Here is a 21752-nt window from a genome sequence, read left to right on the forward strand (position 1 = left end):
GTTCTTTTAGGTTTTGATTTGGATCTCCTGCGAAACTTAACACGTTCGACCCAAATCACCTTAAGTTATTAATTCCATTAAATATTAATTTCCATAATTGGTTCCCAGTACTGACGTGACGAGGCACATGGCCTTCTTGGATATGGGAGCAACCACCACCGATTAGACAAAATCTTTTATGGAAAGCTAATATTTAATTTCCTAAAATAACTTTAGGTTAACCGAAAGGAACAATCAAATCACAAGGAAAATAAATAAACACAAGAACACTACATCGAAAATAAATTCGAAACACTAGAATCGTAAGCCTCTTGTATTTGGTATTATTTCCAAAAATAACTAGTATGATGCGGAAAGGAAAAATTACTAGTTATACCTTTTAGAAAGATCTCTTGATCTTCTACTGTATTCCTCTTCTAACCTCAGACGTTGTGTGGCAACGATCTTCCGAGATGAGAAACCACCAAAGCACCTTCTTCTCCTCCTAGCTAGGTTCGGCCAAAACAAGAGCTTTACCAAGGATGAAGAAAACCACCAACCAAGCTCCAAGGGATGCAAACTTTCTCTCTTTCTTCTTCTTCTTCTCCTAGTAGTATCCGGCCACCACAAGAGCTCCAAGTAATAGAGAGGTTTCGGCCACCACAAAGAGGAAGAGAGGAAGAGGATGGCCGGCCACACCAAGGAATAAGAGAGGGAGAAAAATAATAGAGGTTGTACCTCATGAAGGCACCCCAACCCCCTCTTTTATATTCCTTAGCCTTGGTAAATTAGGAAATTTAATTACAATAAAATTTCCTTAATTTTTCTTGACATGAATTAATTGAGAAAAATAAAATAAAATTTCCCAATTAAACTTATAATGGCCGGCCACATCATAGAGAGACAAATTAGACAAGTTTCAATCAACAAATTAAAACTTCCTAATTTGTTTCCGAAAATTTTAAAAATAAAATTTCTCTTCAAAAATCCCTTTATGGTTGATAAAAAGAAATTTTCTATAATTTTAATTTTTCAACATGTGAATAATTTTCAAAGAGAAAATAAAATATCTTTCCAATCTACAAATAAGGAAAGAGATCTAATCTCTTTCTTTAATCTTTTGTAGATCCTTTTAAGAGAGATATTTTAATTTTAATTCTCTTTAATAAATTATATCTTCCACATAATAAAAATTAAAATTAAAATTCTTTTTTAATTTCATTATGGCCGGCCCCCTCTAGCTTGGGTTCAAGCTAGGGCCGGCCACCCATAAACCAAGCTTAGGCCGGCCCTAGCTTGATTCCCAAGCTAGCTTGGCCGGCCCCCTTTAGGTGGGTACAGGTGGGTATAGTACTCTATAAATAAGAGGTTACGATAGGGACCGAGAGGAGGAATTGGTTTTGGTCTCCCGATAAAATTAAGCATCCCGTGTTCGCCCCGAACACACAACTTAATTTTATCAATAATAATTCATTCCACTAGAGAACTATTATTGAACTATTGCACCAATCCTAAATTATATTTTTGGGCTCCTTCTTATTATGAGTGTGTTAGTCTCCCTGCGTTTAAGATATCGAATGTCCACTAATTAAGTGAATTACTGACAACTCATTTAATTAATATTTTTGTCCAAGAGTAGTATCACTCAACCTTATCATCATGTTGGACTAAGTCCACCTGCAGGGTTTAACATGATAATCCTTATGAGCTCCTCTTGGGGACATTATCAACCTAGTATCTCTAGGACACAGTTTCCTTCTATAATCAACAACACACACTATAAGTGATATCATTTCTCAACTTATCAGGCTTATTGATTCATCGAACTAAATCTCATCCATTGATAAATTAAAGAAATAAATATCAAATATATGTGTTTGTTATTATATTAGGATTAAGAGCACACACTTCCATAATAACTGAGGTCTTTGTTCCTTTATAAAGTCAGTATAAAAGAAACGACCTCAAATGGTACTACTCAATACACTCTGAGTGTACTAGTGTAATTATATAGTCAAGATAAAATAATACCTAATTACACTACGACCTTCTAATGGTTTGTTCCTTTCCATTTTGGTCATGAGCTACTGTTTATAATTTATAAGGTACTGATAACATCATCTTCTGCATGTGACACCACATACTATGTTATCTACAATATAAATTAATTGAACAACTACAAACAAATATAGATAAATTGACCAAATGTGATTCTTTATTCAAAATAAATGTTTACAAAAGTTTAGGCTTTCAGTATACACTCCAACAATCTCCCACTTATACTAATGACTAAGCTGCCATTTCTTCTACCATACATCTGATTCCCATTCCCTCCATATGCCGATCAAAAGCTTTCGCCGGAAGGGCCTTAGTGAAAGGATCTGCCAGGTTATCCGCTGATGCAATCTTGGCGATGACAACTTCTCCTCGCTTCACGATATCTCGTATCAGGTGGTACTTGCGCTCTATATGTTTACTTGCCTTATGAGCTCGTGGTTCCTTAGAGTTTGCAACTGCACCGCTATTATCACAATAAATTGTGATGATTTTGGGCAAACCAGGAATCACATCTAAGTCCATTAGAAAGTTTCTGACCCATACTGCTTCTTTAGTTGCCTCAGAGGCTGCTACATACTTTGCTTCCATGGTTGAGTCCGAAACACATTTCTGCTTAACACTCCTCCATGAAATGGCTCCACCTCCTAAAGTAAACACATAGCCTGATGTAGACTTACTGTTGTCCCTATCTGATTGGAAATCTGAATCCGTGTAACCCACAAGGAGCAAATCGTCTGCTTGGTAAAATAGCATATAATCTCTAGTCCTTCTCAGGTATTTTAATATATGCTTTACCGTAGTCCAATGTCCTTGTCCAGGGTTACTCTGATATCTGCTGACCATGCCCACGGCAAAACATATATCAGGTCTCGTACATAGCATTGCATACATGAGGCTTCCTACAACCGAAGCATAAGGAACTGCTTTCATGTCTTCTATCTCCTTTGATGTTTTTGGAGACATCTCTTTAGATAGAGCTATTCCATACCTAAAAGGTAAGAAACCTTTCTTGGAATCCTGCATGCCAAAACGAGCAAGGATTGTATTTATATATGAAGCTTGGGACAGACACAACATTCTTTTCTTGCGATCTCTTATTACTTTGATCCCAAGAATGTGTGCACACTCTCCTAAGTCCTTCATATCAAATTGTTTGGACAACCATACCCTTACGTCTGATAATACCTTGACATTGTTGCCAATTAATAAAATATCATTTACGTATAGTACAAGAAATACCACCACGTTTTCGTTACACTTCTTATATACACAAGACTCATCCGGACTCTGAACAAATCCATATGACTGGATTACTTCATTAAACCGGATATTCCAATATCTTGAAGCTTGCTTCAGTCCATAAATGGACCGATTGAGCTTGCACACTAGATGCTCTTTGCCTTTTTCAATGAACCCTTCTGGTTGCTTCATATGGATGTTTTCTTCAAGACTTCCATTAAGGAAAGCTGTCTTGACATCCATTTGCCAAATCTCATAATCCATATGAGCAGCAATGGATAAGAGTATCCGGATATACTTAAGCATGACTACCGGTGAAAAGGTTTCCTCATAATTGATTCCCTCTTTTTGAGTATACCCTTTCGCAACAAGCCTAGCTTTGAAGGTTTCTACCTTCCCGTCTGTCCCTCTTTTCCTTTTGTAGATCCACTTGCATCCAATGGCTTTTACACCATCAGGTGGTTCTACAAGCTCCCAGACCTTATTAGAGTACATAGACTCTATTTCAGAATTCATCGCCTTTTGCCAAGATGCTGCATCTATATCTTGGAGTGCTTCGTCATATGTCCGGGGATCAGGTTCATGTTTACCCGGGATCAAGTCCGAAGACTCTCCCAAAAACATGAATCTCTCAGGCTGCCTTATAACCCTCCCACTACGACGAGCACTGTCTGTGGTTGTGTATCATGTGTGACACATGTTGCAGTCTCTTGTGATACTTCATCTTGTACAGTTGGTACTAAAGTAGACGTGTCCTCTCTTAGTTCTTCTAAAACAACCTTACTACTGGGCTTGTGATCCATTATATAGTCTTCTTCTAAAAACTGGGCATTGATGCTAACAATGACCTTCTGGTCTTTAGGACTATAAAATAAACCACCTTCGCTCCTCCGATATCCCACAAACACGCCGAACTTCATGAGATTCTAACTTATCAAGATATGGTTTCAGACATGTGCCGGACTACCCCAACCGAATATGTCTTAGACTGGTTTTCGCTCATTCCACAATTCCGTGGGAGTAGAAGAAACTGATTTAGAAGGTACTAAGTTCGGAACATACTGTTTTCAGAGCATATCCCCAAAACGAATTTGGTAATTCAATAACTCATCATTGATCTAACCATCTCCATAAGAGTCCTATTCCTTCGCTCGCCACACCATTCTGCTGGGGTGTTCCAGGTGCAGTGAATTCCACCTCCGATAAGTAATTCCTAAACTCTCCTAAGAGGTATTCGCCACCACGATCGGATCAGTAGTGTCTTGATACTTTACCTAGTCATTTCTCCACATCAGCCTTGTATTCTTTGAACTTATCAAAGCACTGACTGCGCATTAGGTAAATGTATCCATATCTTGAATAATCGTCTATGAAAGAGACAAAATATTCAAAACCTCATCTTGCCTGGACAGACATAGGACCACACAAATCAGAGTGAACCAATTCTAATACTTCTTTGGCTCTATACCCCTTGGCCTTGAAAGGCCTTTTGGTCATTTTATCTTCCAAGCAAGATTCACAAGTTGGAAAATTTTCCAACTCTAATGAACCCAAAAGTCCATCGGCTATAAGCCTCTGAATCCTATTTAAGTTAATATGACCAAGCCTTAGATGCCAAAGATATGCTTGGTTCATTTCTGAAGGTTCTTTTCTCTTATTTGAGTTAGAAGATGAGTTATAAATTTTCATGTTTTGCTTTGTGGGAGAAATTGGATTTAAAGTATACAAATTGCCAACTAATGCACCAGAACAGATAATCACTTTATTTCTTTTAATAACTACATCGTTACTAAAGGAAACTGAATATCCATCTAAAAATAGTTTAGAAATTGAAATTAAATTCTTTCTAAAACTAGGTACATAAAGACAATTTCTTAAAACCAAATTTTTATTTCTACTAAAAGATAAGTAGACGTCTCCCACTGCAACAGCCGCCACCTTAGTAGCATTGCCCATATAGACGGTAATCTCTCCTTCAGTTAGTCGTCAGATTTCCTGGAACCCCTGCAAGGAATTGCAGACATGATCAGTGGCTCCTGTATCTACACACCAGGTGCTGGTAGATAACACCGCTAAACATGTTTCAACAACTAGATTATGAGATATACCTTTGTTGTTCTGATTCCTACGAGGACAGTCCGCCTTCCAATGCCCTGACTGCTTGCAGATGAAGCACTTGCCCTTCGGCTTCTTCATTCCAGCTTTAGGTCCCGTACTCTGAGATTTATTCAGTTTCTTTGCTGAACCAACTTGTTTCTTCTTCTTCTTTCCTTTCGGTTTAGAAGTAGAACCATTTTCAGCATAGTGAATTTGAGAATTATGACGAAACAAACCTTCTGCTGCCTGAAGTTCTGTCAGTAGTTCCGCCAATGAATATACCCTTTTGTTCATATTGTAATTCAAGCGGAATTGCTCAAAACTTCTAGGTAGTGTTTGGAGGATCATATCGATCTGGGTTTCCCCATCAATTTCTCCTCCAAGGATCTGTATCTCGTTCAGATAAGCCATCATCTTTAGGATATGATTCCTCACAGGAGTACCCTCTTGCATGGTGGCTGTCATTATCTTTCTCATGGCTTCTTGTCTAGAAGCCCGATCCTGATGACCAAAGAGTTCCTTGAGATTGTTTATAATATCATAAGCTGTTGGTAAATCTTGATGCTGATGTTGCAATACATTTGACATTGAAGCCAAAATGTAACACCGCGCCATCTCATCTGCTTTTACCCATTTCCTATGATATTCAATCTCCTCTTGGGTAGACTCACCAGTGGGTGCATCAGGACAAGGCTCGTACAAACTTATAGCTTTCAGCAGTAAGAATAATGTCCAGGTTCCTTTTCCAATCTATGTAGTTAGGACCAGTAAGTTTATTCTATTGTAGTATGATGGACAGTGGGTTGAAAGTCATCCTAAGAATCACAAATAACTTTTGGTCAGAACTCTAAATTTAGAATAATATTGATTCCACAAACAATACTATTTTAAATTAACCAACACCTCAAACCACCGTAATGTACAAAAAAATTGGAGCGGTGGAAGGTCCACTCGAGAAGGAATGACGAGGAGGGTGCGAGCAACACATGGTGGTCAAAGGGAGGAGTTTGGAGAAGCTGTTGTCCCTAAGTTGACCGTTCGATCTTCTCATTGGATTGAGAAGATCGTAGTAGGGCCATGACCTAATCAAAATTTAATTAATTGCTTATGTATGTGATGCATGATAATGTAGAGTAATTAATTAGTGCCTTGATGCATATAAGATACGAATCCATGATTAGATTAGATCTAAATCAACTCAACTCGAAATGCCTATCAAGTTTTGATACCCATCACTACCTCGATCACATGTTGTTGTTGAATCTGCCAAAGCAGAGCAACGCATATTATCTTGGTAGGGTGCGGAGGGGCAATCTTGGTCCTACCTATCAAAGCTTGGGTGAGTACAAACTTAATTGGATTAAGTATAACTAGTTAACTCAATTGAATCGAGTATAACTATAGGCATTTTTCCAATGATTGGAAAACAGGACAAAATCACATTTATAATAAATCTTGGGCGATTTAGCCAAAGCTAACTCAAGTTCTAATATAAATGAGGATCTTGATCCTATAAACAAGAGTTGCATAGAGATGTAATTGATAATTAGTTATCTACCAATCATACTAAGTCTTGGGCGATTTAGCCAAAGCTAACTCAAGGCGTAGTATGATGTGGATCTTGTCCCGAAAGAATTATAGCTAATTGGTTAGAATCTAGTAAGTGTGGTTTGACCACATCCATGACTTGATTCTACAAAAATTCTATAATTCAATTGGAGCATCATTTAATTAAAGGCCTAATTAAATGATTAGTGGAATATGATATTTATTTCCTGCATTTTTCTGTTGTAGATTGTCATGTCGACAAACACGAACACCTTCTCTCTGCATTTTGTCCTTGATAAGGACAAGCTCAATGGAGCTAAATTCCTGGATTGGTACAGGAATATGAGAATCGTTCTCACAAAAGAACGAAAACGGTACGTCCTGGAGCAGCCCATTCCCAAGGCACCTCTTTCCACTGCCACGCGAGCTGACCGAGATGCTTATAAGAAGCATCAAGATGATGCATTAGATGTGTCATGCCTCATGCTCGCAACCATGAACTCTGAGCTTCAAAAGCAACACGAGTTGATGGGTGCTTATGATATGGTTGAACATCTTCGTCAACTATATCAAGGACAAGCGAGGCACGAGAGATTCGAGATCTCTAAGGCACTGTTTCGGTGCAAGATGCAAGATGGAACTCCCGTAGGACCATATGTGCTCAAGATGATTAGGTACATAGAGAACCTACAGAGGTTGAGATTCCCACTTGGCCAAGAGATAGCCACTGACTTGGTCTTGCAATCCTTGCCAAAGAGCTACAGTCAATTCGTCATGAACTACAACATGAACAAAATTGATAAGCCACTACCCGAGCTGCTTAGCATGTTGAGAACTGCTGAGCTTAACCTTAAGAAGGTTAAGCCCAACTCCATTTTGATGGTACAAAAGTATAAGGGCAAGGGTAAGCCTAAAGGCAAAGGAAAGTTCCAAGCCAAGGGCAAAGACAAAGCACTAAAACCCAAAGGAGGGGTCGCCAAGGATTATACCTGCTTCCACTACGGTCAGACCGGGCACTGGAAGAGGAAATGCAAAGTTTACCTGGAAGATCTTAAGAAGAAGAGAAGTGAGACTTCTACTTCAAGTATATATGTTATAGAAGTTAATCTCTCTATTTCTTCATCATGGGTATTAGATACCGGATGTGCTTCTCACATTAGTACTAATGTGTAGGCGTTGGGAAATAGTAGGGCATTGACGAAGGGCGAGGTGGACCTACGAGTAGGCAATGGAGCACGGGTTGCTGTTGTTGCTGTAGGGACTTACTATCTATCTTTGCCCTCTGGGCTTGTACTAGAAATAGATGAATGTTGTTATGTGCCTGCTCTTATTAAGAACATAATTTCAGTATCTTGTTTGGACAAGAAAGGTTTTTCATTTATAATAAAGAACAAATATTGTTTAGTTTATTTAAATGATATGTTCTATTGTAGTGTACCTCTGATGAACGGACTTTACATTCTAGACTTAGAGAACCCCATCTATAACATAAATACCAAGAGGTTCAAATCAAATGAAATGAACTAAACCTATCTCTGGCACTGTCGCTTTGGTTATATAAATGACAAACCCTTATCCCAGCTCCATAAAGATGGTTTGCTGGACTTATTTGATTTTGAATCATATGAGACATGCGAGTCATTCCTACTAGGGAAGATGACCAAGACTCCCTTTAGTGGACACAGCGAAAGAGCGACTGACTTGTTAGGACTTATACATAGTGATGTATGTGACCCTTTCAATGTCGCTGCCAGAGGTGGTTATAGGTACTTCATTACCTTTACTAATGACTTTAGTAGATATGGTTATGTGTATTTGATGACACATAAGTCAGAATCCTTTGAAAAGTTCAAAGCATTCAAGAATGAAGTACAAAACCAGCTTGACAAGAGTATTAAGATACTTCGATCAGATCGAGGTGGTGAATATCTTAGCCATGAGTTTCATGACTATCTAGCTGAGTGTGAGATTCTATCCTAAATCACTCCTCCTGGAACACCACAGTGGAATGATGTATCCGAAAGAAGGAATCGTACCCTATTAGATATGGTACGGTCTATGATGAGTCACACAGATCTTCCTATATCTCTTTGGGGCTATGCTTTGGACACAGCAGCCTTCATACTCAACCGTGTTCCATCCAAGGCTGTGATAAATACACCATATAGGATATGGACTGGGAGAGATGCCTAGGTGTCTTTTATGAGGATTTGGGGTTGTGAGGCTTACGTTCGACGTCAAGTCTCGGACAAACTGCGACCCAAATCCGATAAGTGCTATTTTATAGGATATCCCAAGGAAACGAAGGGATATTACTTCTACATTCCTAGTCAACACAAAGTAGTTGTGACTAAGACTGGGGTTTTTTTAGAAAGGAACTTTGTTTCTAGAAAAACTAGTGGGAGTACGTTCAATCTTGAAGAAGTTCAAGATATGGACCATAGCACTGACGCCTTGATGGAAGTTGAACTAGAGCCACAAAGAGTTGTGGATGATGTGATTGTTTCATATTCAAGTAGACATACCTCTTCGCAGGTCTGATAGAGTACGTCGTTAGCCTGAGAGATACTGATTTCTCTTGTCTGACCATGATGTCGTTATGCTCATTGAGAATGAGCCTACCTCTTATCAGGAAGCTGTGATGAGACCAGATTCTGAGAAATGGCTAGAGGCCATGAGATCCGAAATGGAATCTATGTACACCAACCAAGTATGGACTTTGGTTGATCCACCTGAAGGGATAAAACCCATTGGGTGTAAGTGAGCCTTTAAGAAAAAGACTGACATGGATGGACTGATATATAAGGGTCCTCTGGTAGCTAAAGGTTTTAAACAAATTCATGGTATTGACTATGATGAAACCTTTTCTCCAGTAGCGATGTTTAAGTCCATTCGGATCATGCTTGCTATTGCAGCATACCACGATTATGAGATCTGGCAGATGGATGTCAAAATCGCGTTTCTGAATGGAAACCTGCTCAAGGATGTGTACATGACACAACCTAAGGGTTTTGTAGATCCACAACATACTGGTAGAGTATGCAAGCTGCATAAGTCCATTTATGGACTAAAGCAAGCTTCTCAGAGCCGGAATCTTCGATTCGATGATGCGATCAAACAGTTTGGTTTCATCAAGAATGAAGATGAACCCTGTATCTACAAGAAGGTTGTAGGGAACACAGTTGTCTTCCTTGTATTATATGTGGATGACATACTACTCATTGGGAATGACATCCCTTTGCTGCAGTCTGTCAAGACTTGGCTGGGGAATTATTTCTCGATGAAGGACTTAGGTGAATCGGCCTACATTATAGGCATAAAGATCTATAGAGATAGATCTAAGAGATTGCTTGGCCTAAGTCAGAGTACATATATTGACAAGGTATTACTACGGTTTGCTATGCAGAACTCCAAGAAGGGATTTCTGTCGATGTCACATGATGTGAGTCTTTCAAAGACTCAAAGTCCCTCTTCTAGAGAGGAGAGAGACCACATGGATACGATCCCTTATACCTCAGCCATAGGATCTATCATGTACGCCATGCTATGTACTCGTCCTGATGTTTCGTATGCTTTGAGCATGACGAACAGATACCAGTCAGATCCAGGTAAAAGTCACTGGATAACAGTCAAGAATATCCTTAAGTACTTGAGAAGGACTAAAGAATATTTCTTGATATATGGAGGCGATGATGAGCTAGTTGTAAAGGGTTACAGTGATGCCAGCTTCCAAACTGACCAGGATGATTATAGATCGTAGTCAGGAATCGTGTTTTGCTTGAATGGTGGTGCTGTGAGCTGGAAGAGTTTGAAGCAGAACACAGTTGCCGATTCTACAATAGAGGCCGAGTATATTGCTGCATCAGAAGCAGCAAAGGTGGCAATTTGGATCCGTAAGTTCATCACTGAGCTTGGGGCGGTTCATAGCATAGCCGATCTGATAGAGCTCTATTGTGACAACAATGGAGCAATTGCACAGCCTAAGGAACCTCGCTCACACCAGCGTACCAAACACATACTACGGCGCTTCAATCTCATTTGAGAGATCATCGATAAAGGAGATGTGAAGATTTGTAGAGTGTTCCCACAGAGGCTAACATCATTGATCCCTTGACCAAGGCTTTGGCACAGAGAAAGCATGATGGTCACACTAGGTCATTGGGCCTTAGAGCCTACACTGATTGGTATTAGTGCTAGTGGAAGATTGTTAGTTAGAGCCCTAGAGCCAATCATATGATGATTGTTGTATGGACTCATTGTATCATATTCCTATGTATATAAAGGTATTTGTTTTGTTTATTATACTTACTTATATTGGTGCCAAATAACAAAGTATAATAGTGTCCTTGAGTAGAAGGTTCTTATCTATATCAATCGATTAGTTGAATCGATAGTGAGATGATATAGAGAACACTACTCTTAATCATTCCTAGTCAAGTATTAACATTCAAGGACAATGTTAGTGCGATGAGACTAGCATGTAGGTCAACTCGATGACTTGATCTCACAAGTCAAGGATATAGAGATATCAAGTTGACACATGGATATGCATTGGAGAATGTATACTGAATGACCCGCTATGAGAAAGTATCATGGATCGTTATATGAGTGTCATATACTTTCTCATGTGGCTATTAGTATGACTTTTAGTCCTTGGACCTGAAGTCACCATGGTTCCCTACATAAGTAGTTGCATACTTTGGCTTCGTCAAACGCCACCCGTAACTAGGTGGACTATAAAGGCGATTACTGGGTATGTAACAAATTATGCGGAGGGATGTGAGTGATGTAGATGGGATCTATCTCTCCTATATGGCGGGAGTGACATCATCATTCTTGATAGAGTGAGACCACTAAGTGCATGATCATGCCCAAATGAGTCAATATGAGATATTGAGCTCATTTGATTAGAGTAAGTCTACTTGGAGTTCAAGATATAGATTGATTAGAGGATGACACGGTCTATGCCTCATTTGATCAATCTAGATGTCCATGATAGAAGGACATTATCATATATTGTGAGGGTCACAATTAGTAGTCACAAAGGTGATGTTGGATCTCAACATTCTTGTAACTTGAGTAGTAATGATGTGTTGCTAGATACCGCTCATTACTTATGCTTCTAAATGAGTTTAGGAGTATTGCCAACGTTACAAGAACCTATAAGGTTACACACAAAGAGAAATTAGATGGAGATTAGGTGCATATGATGAACCAAGAGGATTAGGTTCATGTGATGAATCAAATTGGATTAAGATTAATCCAAATTAGAATAATTGAGTTGAACTCAATTTGATTCATGTGTTGAATGAGTCTAATTTAGATTATGACTCATTGAATCAATTTAATTTAATGAATAGAGATTCACTAAATCAAATTGACTTGAATCAATGGTTAGATTTGATCAACCATGGGAGAATTTAAGTCAAGTTTGACTTGACTTGAGAGAGAAGATGAAGGGTCAAGTTTGACTTAACCAAATGCCACTTCATTGATCAAGTTTGACTTGACCAAAGCCACTTGGCATAGGGCCGACCAATGATGGTGTTCCACATCATCAAGGTGTGCCACCTCATGAGGGAGATCAAGAGCCATGACTCTTGATATTCCATGGAGGTATTAAACCCCTCATGAAGTGGCCAACCACATTAAGGAATCACATTAGTGTGTATTCAAGCTATCTTCTTCCTCCTCTCTTCCTCTCTTCTCTCCCTCTCTTCCTCCATTGTTGTGACCTTCTAAGGGTGCTAGCACACTCTTAGTTGTGTTTTTCTCCACCTATTGTTTGTGTGGATACACATAGAGGAGTGTACGTTTGACACTCTCGAGATCCGGCAACCCTTCTGGACGAGCGGGATTTGCGAAGGGCTTCGCTTCAAAGGTATAAACCCCTTTCTTGTAGATCTAGTGTAGATCTAGGATTAGGAAACATGTACATGATAATTTTATATATTTTTGCACGGATCCGTGGCAAGACTTCGGGGTTTCCGTAACGAAAAAAAAAGTGATTTTTGCGGCCCAAAAGTCCCAACAACTTCTCCCCCTTTGCCTAACATCCAAAAAATTCTCCAACAATATTCAAATTGTTGAAAACTTGTTGTCCAAACTGACCCTAAACTCATGTATTTATACCCCATGGATCTCATACATCTAAACGAGTTGGCATGGTCAAGAACAACACTGAAAAACAATATCATGCTGGTATCAGTCGATTGCCCTTTGGTACCAGTCAACTACCCCCTTCGACACAACCTTATAGAAACATTCTGTGGTAGAAAAATACTGTTACCAGTCGATTGGTATTTATACCAGTCGACTGATACCCTATTTCTGAAAAAATCAATCTTTTCAGGCCAACTTCAGAAATGCACCAGAAATTCCACAGACCTCCAAAAATCCCCAAATTTTATAGAGAGACCCGTTTTACCCATGTCTACTTGGGAAAAATATATTATAAAATGTATCTATCACCAATCCCAAGATTGACATAAAATCCAAAACTAGCTAAATGGTTCAATTGAACCTTGACCTAAAGTCCTAGATTTGGCTTCTTCTTGATGTGTTTGCCCATACCAACCCATAATGCATCCCTAGCATTGGTTTATATGACATCTATACATCCAAAATCAATTATCATGCTATATGACCCCAAATGTCATATTTCTTGCATGAAACACAAACCATGTGTGTCAAATCCCTAGGTTTGAGACTCAAGTCTGTCTCCAAACCATTTGACACAGTCCATGGCTCCTCTAGACTCCCAAGTAGTACCCACCTGAGATCCATTCGCCATGGGTCCCAAATTAACTCTTTGAGCTCCCCCTAGAGCCCTTAGACTTAGCTATCTCCCTAGGTGACTCATCCACAATCGCTAGGCCATATCGGTGCACCTCCGGTGACACTTGGCCTACAAACCTAACTTTCTTAACGTTGGATACCTTGTCCTTGGTTAATTTAATCTTACCTTTAAATGGCTTTCTCTTGCTATTTATTGACTTCTCCTTGCTATAGTCATATGCAACCCTAGCATAAGACTTTCCCTTAGCATTGGAGACACTAGATCGGTATCCTAGACCCAATCTATCATTGTTGGGTCTTTGACTACCCAACACCATACTTAATCCCTTAGATCCAATAGTGAATCTCTTAAGAAATTTCTCCAAATTATCAAGCTTTGACTTCAAGGCTTGATTTTCCCTTTCTAGATTCCTAAACCTAGAGTCAACATTCCCACCATGGGCATTCCTATACCTACCCATTTTTCTAGGCATATGTCTCCCCTTCTTAGGATTAATACCTTGGGTCTCCTTAGTTCTACCATTACTAATTTTATCATGAGTAGGTTTCCTAAGGTTATGATCCACATTTACCCTACTTCTATCATGATATCTGATCCAAAATTTTTCATTGCTACATAATGATAATCATTATTTTTCCTAGCATGCATGGGAGTATAAGAATTCGAATTACGATTCAAGTTAGGGTATACCTCCCTTACCCTTGAAACTCCCCTTGATTTGAGCTCCTCTTCTTCTTCTCCCATTTCTTCAAATGCACTACCTTCTTGATTTCCCCCTTCTTGGGGCATTTGGTGTGGTAGTGACCATTCTCTCCACACTTGAAGCATATGATGCACAACCTTTTTCCTTGGGGTTTTTCATTCCTACAACCCTTGTTAGATTCTAAAGAAATTGAATTGAGTTTAGGAGATACCTCTTTCTTACTCAATGGACATCTACTCTTGTAGTGTCCCTTTTCATTGCACCAGAAGCATACAATGTGATCCTTTGACTTTCCTTCGGTGGATGTGTTGGGACTTTCGAGCCGCAAAAAGCGGTTTTTTCGTTGCGGAAACCCCGAAGTCCCATGCCACTGGATCCCTGCGAAGATAAAAATTTTGTGTACATGTTTTCTAACCTAGATCTACTCTAGATCTACATGGTAGAGATTTATACATTTGATGCGAAGCCCTTCGCTTATCTCTCTCATCCAAGAAGATGCCGGATCTCAAGGGTATCAAGTGAACACCCCTCTATGTGTATCCACATGAACAATTAGCACTACAAGAAAATCTGCATTCAACAACACTCAAACGACAACGGTTTTATACCAAATCGTTGTCTTTTTACCTTTTAACAACGGTTTTAACAAAAATCGTTGTCTTTTAGCAATTTTTTTGGCCTACGACAACGGTTTTTAAAAATCGTTGTCTATTTATATTTTTTTTAGGGCTACGACAACGGTTTTTAAAGACTACGACAACAGTTTTTGAAAAATGTTGTCTATGTGCGCTTTTTTTGGGATTACGACAACGATTTTTGAAAATCGTTGTCTATTAAGTGTTATTGAATAGCGTTGTTTTTCTTCTTTCGCCGCTTTTTCCCCTTCGCAATTTTTTGCCGCTGCTGCGTTTTGTCTTTCCCTCTCTCTGAAATTTTTTGCCGCTGCATTCTGCCCCTTTACCTTCTCGATCCCTAAAACCTCTCACTTGCTCTCTCGTTTTCTATGGTGATGGTGAGCGCGCAACTGTGGGATTGGAGTAGAATGGAAGGCTTAGAGGTTTTCAATGCGTGGCGATCTTTGTCGACGCATCCTAAACCTCATCGCATACCTCTGATCTGCAGCCACGGATTGTACCAACCGCGACCTCGACGACCTTGGAGCACTGCTAAGATCAAGCAGCACTTCTGTTTTATTCCTCTCTCGACTCGATCGCTCCTTTGTCCATCGTGCGTTTCATATTCTTTGCTTTTTTACTTTTCTTCTACAGATCATTTGAAGATGGAGGGCGATCTCCTTTCCATGGCTTCCACTCAGCGCTTGAAGTTATTCCAGGGAAGCCTGGCTTTTCCCTCCAACCTCCACCTCCATCTTATGTCAAAACTAGGCATTCTGCGAAATTTAGGAGATAAAGAAAGCTGGTAAGCGAAATGAGTTCTTGGTGGAAGGGTAACTATCCTACAGCCAGGTCCAATGGTGACTCTTCGAGGAGGAATTCGACGACCACTGAGGAACAGAAGCAGACGAGAAGGACAAACACGTTCTACGGACCTTTGGAATCACATTGGCATTTTCCGGAGCCCGAGAAGAAGAAGCCCCCTTTGACTTCAAAATTGACCTTCAGGTCCTTGTAGAAATCGCTCACTAAGGTCAGCAAAAGCAATGCATTTCCAACGATGTTCCAAGGCGTCCACGATCCGAATGAGGAGAAAGTGGTGAAGTCGTTGAGGGACACACTACTATCGAAGGGTCAGCTACCTGAGAAGTATGATGACTACCATACACTTCTCCGGTATGGCTAGAATACATTTGTTAAGTAGCTGGAAGAAATTTCTCTTTTTGAATCCTTCTTATTATTATATTGATCATACATGTCCTAGTTCTATATCGTGTGAAAGAATTTTACTATTGATGCTATAGCTTTCTATTCTTCTCTGCAGATTTTTGTGATTGCGGAACTTCAACATGTCTAAGGCAGAGATCATGTTTGTTAATATGCTCAAGTGGAGAGATAGTTCTGGTGTTTATCTTATTGCAAAAGTAATATATTCTTGACATGTTTTTCTCCCTATGGGTTACTATGTGGGCATTTCAATTCAACACCTCACGACTTTTACTGACTTTGACACAAATATGATGAAACAAATAACAATTTTCATCCAATTTCTACAATAATATTTCTGCCGAGATCTTTTTCCTTGCAAACATTATATCAAATGACAGATTAAAAAAATGTCTTTTAAATGCTGGTTTTTTCTAAATAATGCTTTCATTTTTTTCAAACATAACCATGATGATCCATGTGAATATACATTCCTTTGCAGGTTTTGGATTCTTTATAGGGCCAAGCAAGATGGACCAGTAGTCTTGGTAAATTACCTTACTATGAATATCATCCTATACCTTGGTCATCTCAATATAACTGTTGTACAAACACCTATTCAGGGTTGGCGTCATCCTTGGGAAGGGCATGGAGATCACTCACATGATCATGTGCCTGAAGACAAGGTATTATAGTACAAGCATGCCTTAATTCATCTACAATTTCCCTTTTGTTTGTGTATGTATAAGATGCTTCCAAAGCTTCAATATGATTATTGTTGACAACAGGTGCTTATTCATGAATAAGCTCCAAGCAGATTCAATTTCCCTATAAGATGTATGTTTGGATTCATGGTATAGACTAAAAGATTATTGTTGTGGCACCTTTATCTTAGAAGTGCTAACAAGCTCAATGCACATGATGAATCTCTTTGCTATCCTTTCAAACTGCTAATTTCTAGCTTCAATATGCATTGACATTGACCTGTTATGCTTGGATATCTTCTAGGTGTAGATGTTAGAACATCCAAGATATGTGAACTTGGAATATTGAATTATAGAGCTAAGCGAGTGCTTTGGATTGCCCTCCGCCAGCTTGAAGTAATTGAGACCCACAGTGGATATGGTTCTCATCACACATCTTTCCTGTAATGAATTAAGATTGTCTGCTACATTTTTGACCTGGCTCTGATCCATTAGATCTGTGTAACTATGCTGTAAGATTTCACAGTAGAACGAGAGACATGTGAGAAGGTGATTTCTTTGACTCATTTAATTAGATCTAGTCCTTTATTTGCTAATACTTCCCCATACTGATTTTTTTAAGCATATTAGAATTGTGAAGAATTTCTAATTATATCTGTGTGCTACCTTTCTCATAGTTTATTGCAATGTGTGATAACTATTAGATGTTGCTATTCTTTCTCTCCATTATGTAGTCCTTTGATTAATATTTGCCAATTTTCCATAGTTTTTCACTTTAAGATCTTTCAAGCATCTAGTGACAAGTGCAAATTGGTTAGCATCTAGTGACATCCTTGTGTTGACTTTAGAGATTAAAAATTGATGTAATTAGCATGTTTTTCTGGTGCTATAATCCAATGATATAATTTATTCTTCCAATGCGAGTAAACATTGTCAGATTCTTTTATACTCCTTTATGTATTAGATTTCTTATGATTATTTCTTATTGCCTTCTCATTTTTCTAATTGTAGAGATCGAGCGAATCAAAGAAATACTTGCAATGCCGAATGGAAAGGTTAGTTTGCATCTAGTTTAGCTTTTTCCCTCTTAATGGAATATTCTTGAGATAGAAATGAGTGCAAAATAAGTCTGTTAATATCTTAGTTGTCTCGGAAGAAGTCTATTGTGTCACTTGTGCTGGGCTACTGTATAATTTACTTAATTCTATATTTTTCCTTATGCTTGACGTTATAATTATTCCTCTTTGAAAGTGCCCTTAATCTTAGTCCTTAATCTCCTATTGACTTTATTCACAGATTATTAGTCTTGATGAAACACATACCTCTTGGGCGCTTGACAGATAAGTAGATTAGAAGTCTTTGTTTTCTTAAACACACTAATGGTTTTATTTTGTTTCTAGAAACTTGATGGCGAAACAAGATCTGTCAGAGCTTAGTTAGCTTAGTTTATGCAATGCTACAATAGATTTATCCGAGAATCCCTTGATCTCTCCTTTAAGATAATAATTGTTGATTAAGAATCACCCACTAGTGGGAATTACATGAAGCCCTTGATCAAGTTGTATTCGCTATTGCTTGAATAAGTTGATTAAAGTTGCAAGTTGAGCCTGCACTTTCACTAAGACTAGAAATTTTATCCTTTAATCAAGTAGTAGTTTCTTGATGGAGTTTATTTAGCATATGAAACTCATTTAAGATTTATGTTTGTTGTTCAATACTTTTTTGACCTCATACTTGTTATAATTTTTGGTTTATAATGCATTGGACCTTAATGTAAAAAGGCAGATTGTCTACCTTATGGCTCCATTTGTGATAGACGAAACTTTACAAACACCAGCAGATGTTGTGAAAGGCACATCCTTATAACAGGCAACCACTCTTTATTAGACTGCAGATCAACCTGCAGCTTCTCCCAAACTTTGCTCTTGGCGTTTAAGACGCTGTTTGGTTCGCCTGAGTATCCCAGAAAGGTCACTCGTTCACCAACCTTGGCTGATGATGGTGGATCAACTAACTCAACCTGGAAACAAAATGAATTCATTAGTCGTTCTTGATGAATGATCACATGTAAAGATGATAATTTCCCAGGTAAACCAACCAATATTATAATACTAAAAAACTAACAGGTTAGTAAAAGCAAAGACTTGTAAGAATGGAGGCAGAGTTAACGACTTAACTTTGTGTGGTCATCGTTTGATGCAGCCAAGACCATTGCTTGTGACTTAATGCCCCTCATGGTTGCAGGCTTCAAGTTACAAAGGACACAAACCTTCCGATTCTGCACCAGTGATTTAGAGAACATAGGAAATTCACATCCAAATGGAAGAAAATTTGAAAAGGGAAGCAAAATAAACCTGCATTTCCTCAAGAGGAATATATTTCACGAGGCCACTAACAACTGTTCGAGGGGATTCTTCACCGACATCAATTTCTTCAACATAGAGTGAATCTGCATCTGGGTGCTTCTGAACTTTTTTGATGAGGCCAACAGGTATGTCAAGTCTTGAGACAGAAATTTCTGTTTCAGCAGACTTCGTTTTTGTACTGCCAGAAGGCTTGTTATGTTGTTTCTTAGAATTTCCTACAGCAAGTCACATGAGAAACTTATTGAGCTCTAGGATAAGCTTTAACTTCATTAAGTCGAGTTTTATTAATACTTCAAAACTTGGAAAACCATTTACATTAATACAACACTAAAAAGTAGCTTCATTTGCAAGTCTAGGATAAACCTTCATGAAACTTTCTCCTTGTATCAAAAATTGTATATGGTCAAGAGTTACTAGTGCTTCAGATAAAGATGAACTCTTCTAATATATGTTTATATTTTGCAGGTTCTATTGACAAAGTTTTATGTTGTGGTTTTATTTGCCGATATGAATGGGGTACTTGAAGAGTATGATTTATCAAATCTGTTATTGTGATTGTAGCAACTACATTTCTCTAAATTTCAGCTATCAACCCTGTTTTACGTCTTCTACAGGTATTATATTCTTCCCTTTTATTTTTGGTGCTTTGCTCACATACTTTGATTCACAAAAATACAGAATGATGGAAAAGGTTGATATGGAAGAATCAGCAAGTGAGAAAGAGGAGTCCGATGAAATTCTACAAGTTGAAGATTTTGATGGGGCTTGAGTTGACAATAATTACTTGCAATCCTACATGGCATGAACCACCATCACAAGTTTCTAGTCTTTTGACAATTATTCATTAGTTGTAAATGAAGTTTATTTGCTTATTTGTATTGGGATAAATTTTATTTGAATATTAGACATGTTTTTTCTTTTGTGATTGTAATATAATTCTTGTATAAGTAACATTTTGAATGATATTGATATGGAAAATATTCTTTCTTTTGTGATTATGATTCTTTATTATATATTTATATTGAAATATGATATATTGGTATTAAAAGATAATAATTTAAAAGACAATGATCTAAAACTGTTGTTGTTTTCTATCACCCTCAAAGACAATGGTTAAAAACCGTTGTCAAAGCCCCAAAAACGGTTGTAAACTAGCAGTGTTAATAAAAAATGCTCTAAACAACAACGGTTTTAAACCGTTGTCTTTTCATTCAAAGACAACGGTTTAAAACCGTTGCAAAACTGTTGTCTTTTCATTGAAAAGACAACGGTTTAAAACCGTTGTCGTAGCCTCCACTTTTAACAACACTGCCAGTTACAACGATTTTAAAGGGCCTACGACAACGGTTTTTAACCGTTGTCTTTTAATGTTTTTGTTGTAGTGTAGGTGGAGAAAAACCTCTTAAGTGTGCTAGCACTCAAGGAGGTTTCGGCTAAAGTGGAGGAGAGGGAGAACAAGAAGAGAGGACGAAGAAGATGAAAATCAATTGCCTTGAATTAGCACATAAATGCACTAATTTCACCTTTTTAAGTGGTCGACCACTTCATGGTGGTTTGTAACCTCCATGGGATACCAAGGGTCATAACTCTTGATCTCCCTCATGAGGTGGTGTAAATTACCGAAAATAGGCGAATATTAATAAGGAAATTTTCTGTAATTTTTAGAAAAAATTTTCGGAAATTTTTCGGAGCTTGTATGGACTGGTTAACGGGGATAAAAACGGGGCCCGAGAAAGCCTGTTTAGGCTACCCCATTTTAACGAGGAAAAGTTTTATTTTCCTTTTTATTTGTTTTTCTTCTTTACTTTATTTGTTTTTTTTTCTCCTTCCCCGTGCACGTGGCCGACGCTGATCCCCGCCGAAGCCTCTCGTGCCCTAACCGCACGAGCAGTTCCCTCCTCTCCCGAGCCTTTTCCCTCTCCCTCTCACGGCGTGGAGCGCCTCTCTTCTCTTCCTCTTATCGTCTGTGCCCTAGCCATCTTCTCGGCTGAGCCTTCTCCACCCGACTGCGCCACCCCGCAGTACATCGCCGAGCCCTAGCGCCGACCACCGCTGAGCCCTCTGCCGATCTCCCTTCTTCTCACTGTGCTGCCAGAGCTAACCATCACAGCCGACCTTCGTGCCCTAGATTTTTGGGTTCACAACCACCACCCCTCTCCGATTTCCTCTGTGCCAGCCACCAGGTCCGACCCAGCGCTGGCCGCCGGCTGATTTCCGGTGCCCTAGTCGCCACTGTGAGGTTTGAGCCGACCAACAGATTCACTGCCGCCACCGTCGGCCAAGTTCCCTCTTCCGTGCCGCTGATCTGGAGCGACTACTGTCGTGCTTCTGTTTTGTGTGCCGCCGGGAGTTGAGAGCTCGAGAAGGCGACAGAGGGCAGCAGTGATTCAGCAGTGGGATTTAAGGTAAGGGTTTAAGGTTTGGTTTTTGATTTTGTGC

General features: G+C 38.9%; 1 protein-coding gene across 1 annotated transcript; it reads right to left on the bottom strand.

Annotated features, from left to right (window-relative positions):
* Positions 1-18568: 18568 nt before the first annotated feature.
* LOC121979533 (probable methionine--tRNA ligase) lies at positions 18569-21340 on the bottom strand. Its single transcript, XM_042531522.1, has 4 exons — positions 21316-21340; positions 19302-19528; positions 19124-19225; positions 18569-18967 (listed from the first exon to the last, which is right to left on the bottom strand). Exons 1-4 carry the CDS (start codon positions 21338-21340, stop codon positions 18743-18745), a joined length of 579 nt encoding a protein of 192 aa, XP_042387456.1. The 3' UTR covers positions 18569-18742.
* Positions 21341-21752: the final 412 nt, after the last annotated feature.

The sequence above is a fragment of the Zingiber officinale genome, chromosome 5A (genome assembly GCF_018446385.1).
Source record: "Zingiber officinale cultivar Zhangliang chromosome 5A, Zo_v1.1, whole genome shotgun sequence".
Taxonomy (NCBI): domain Eukaryota; kingdom Viridiplantae; phylum Streptophyta; class Magnoliopsida; order Zingiberales; family Zingiberaceae; genus Zingiber; species Zingiber officinale.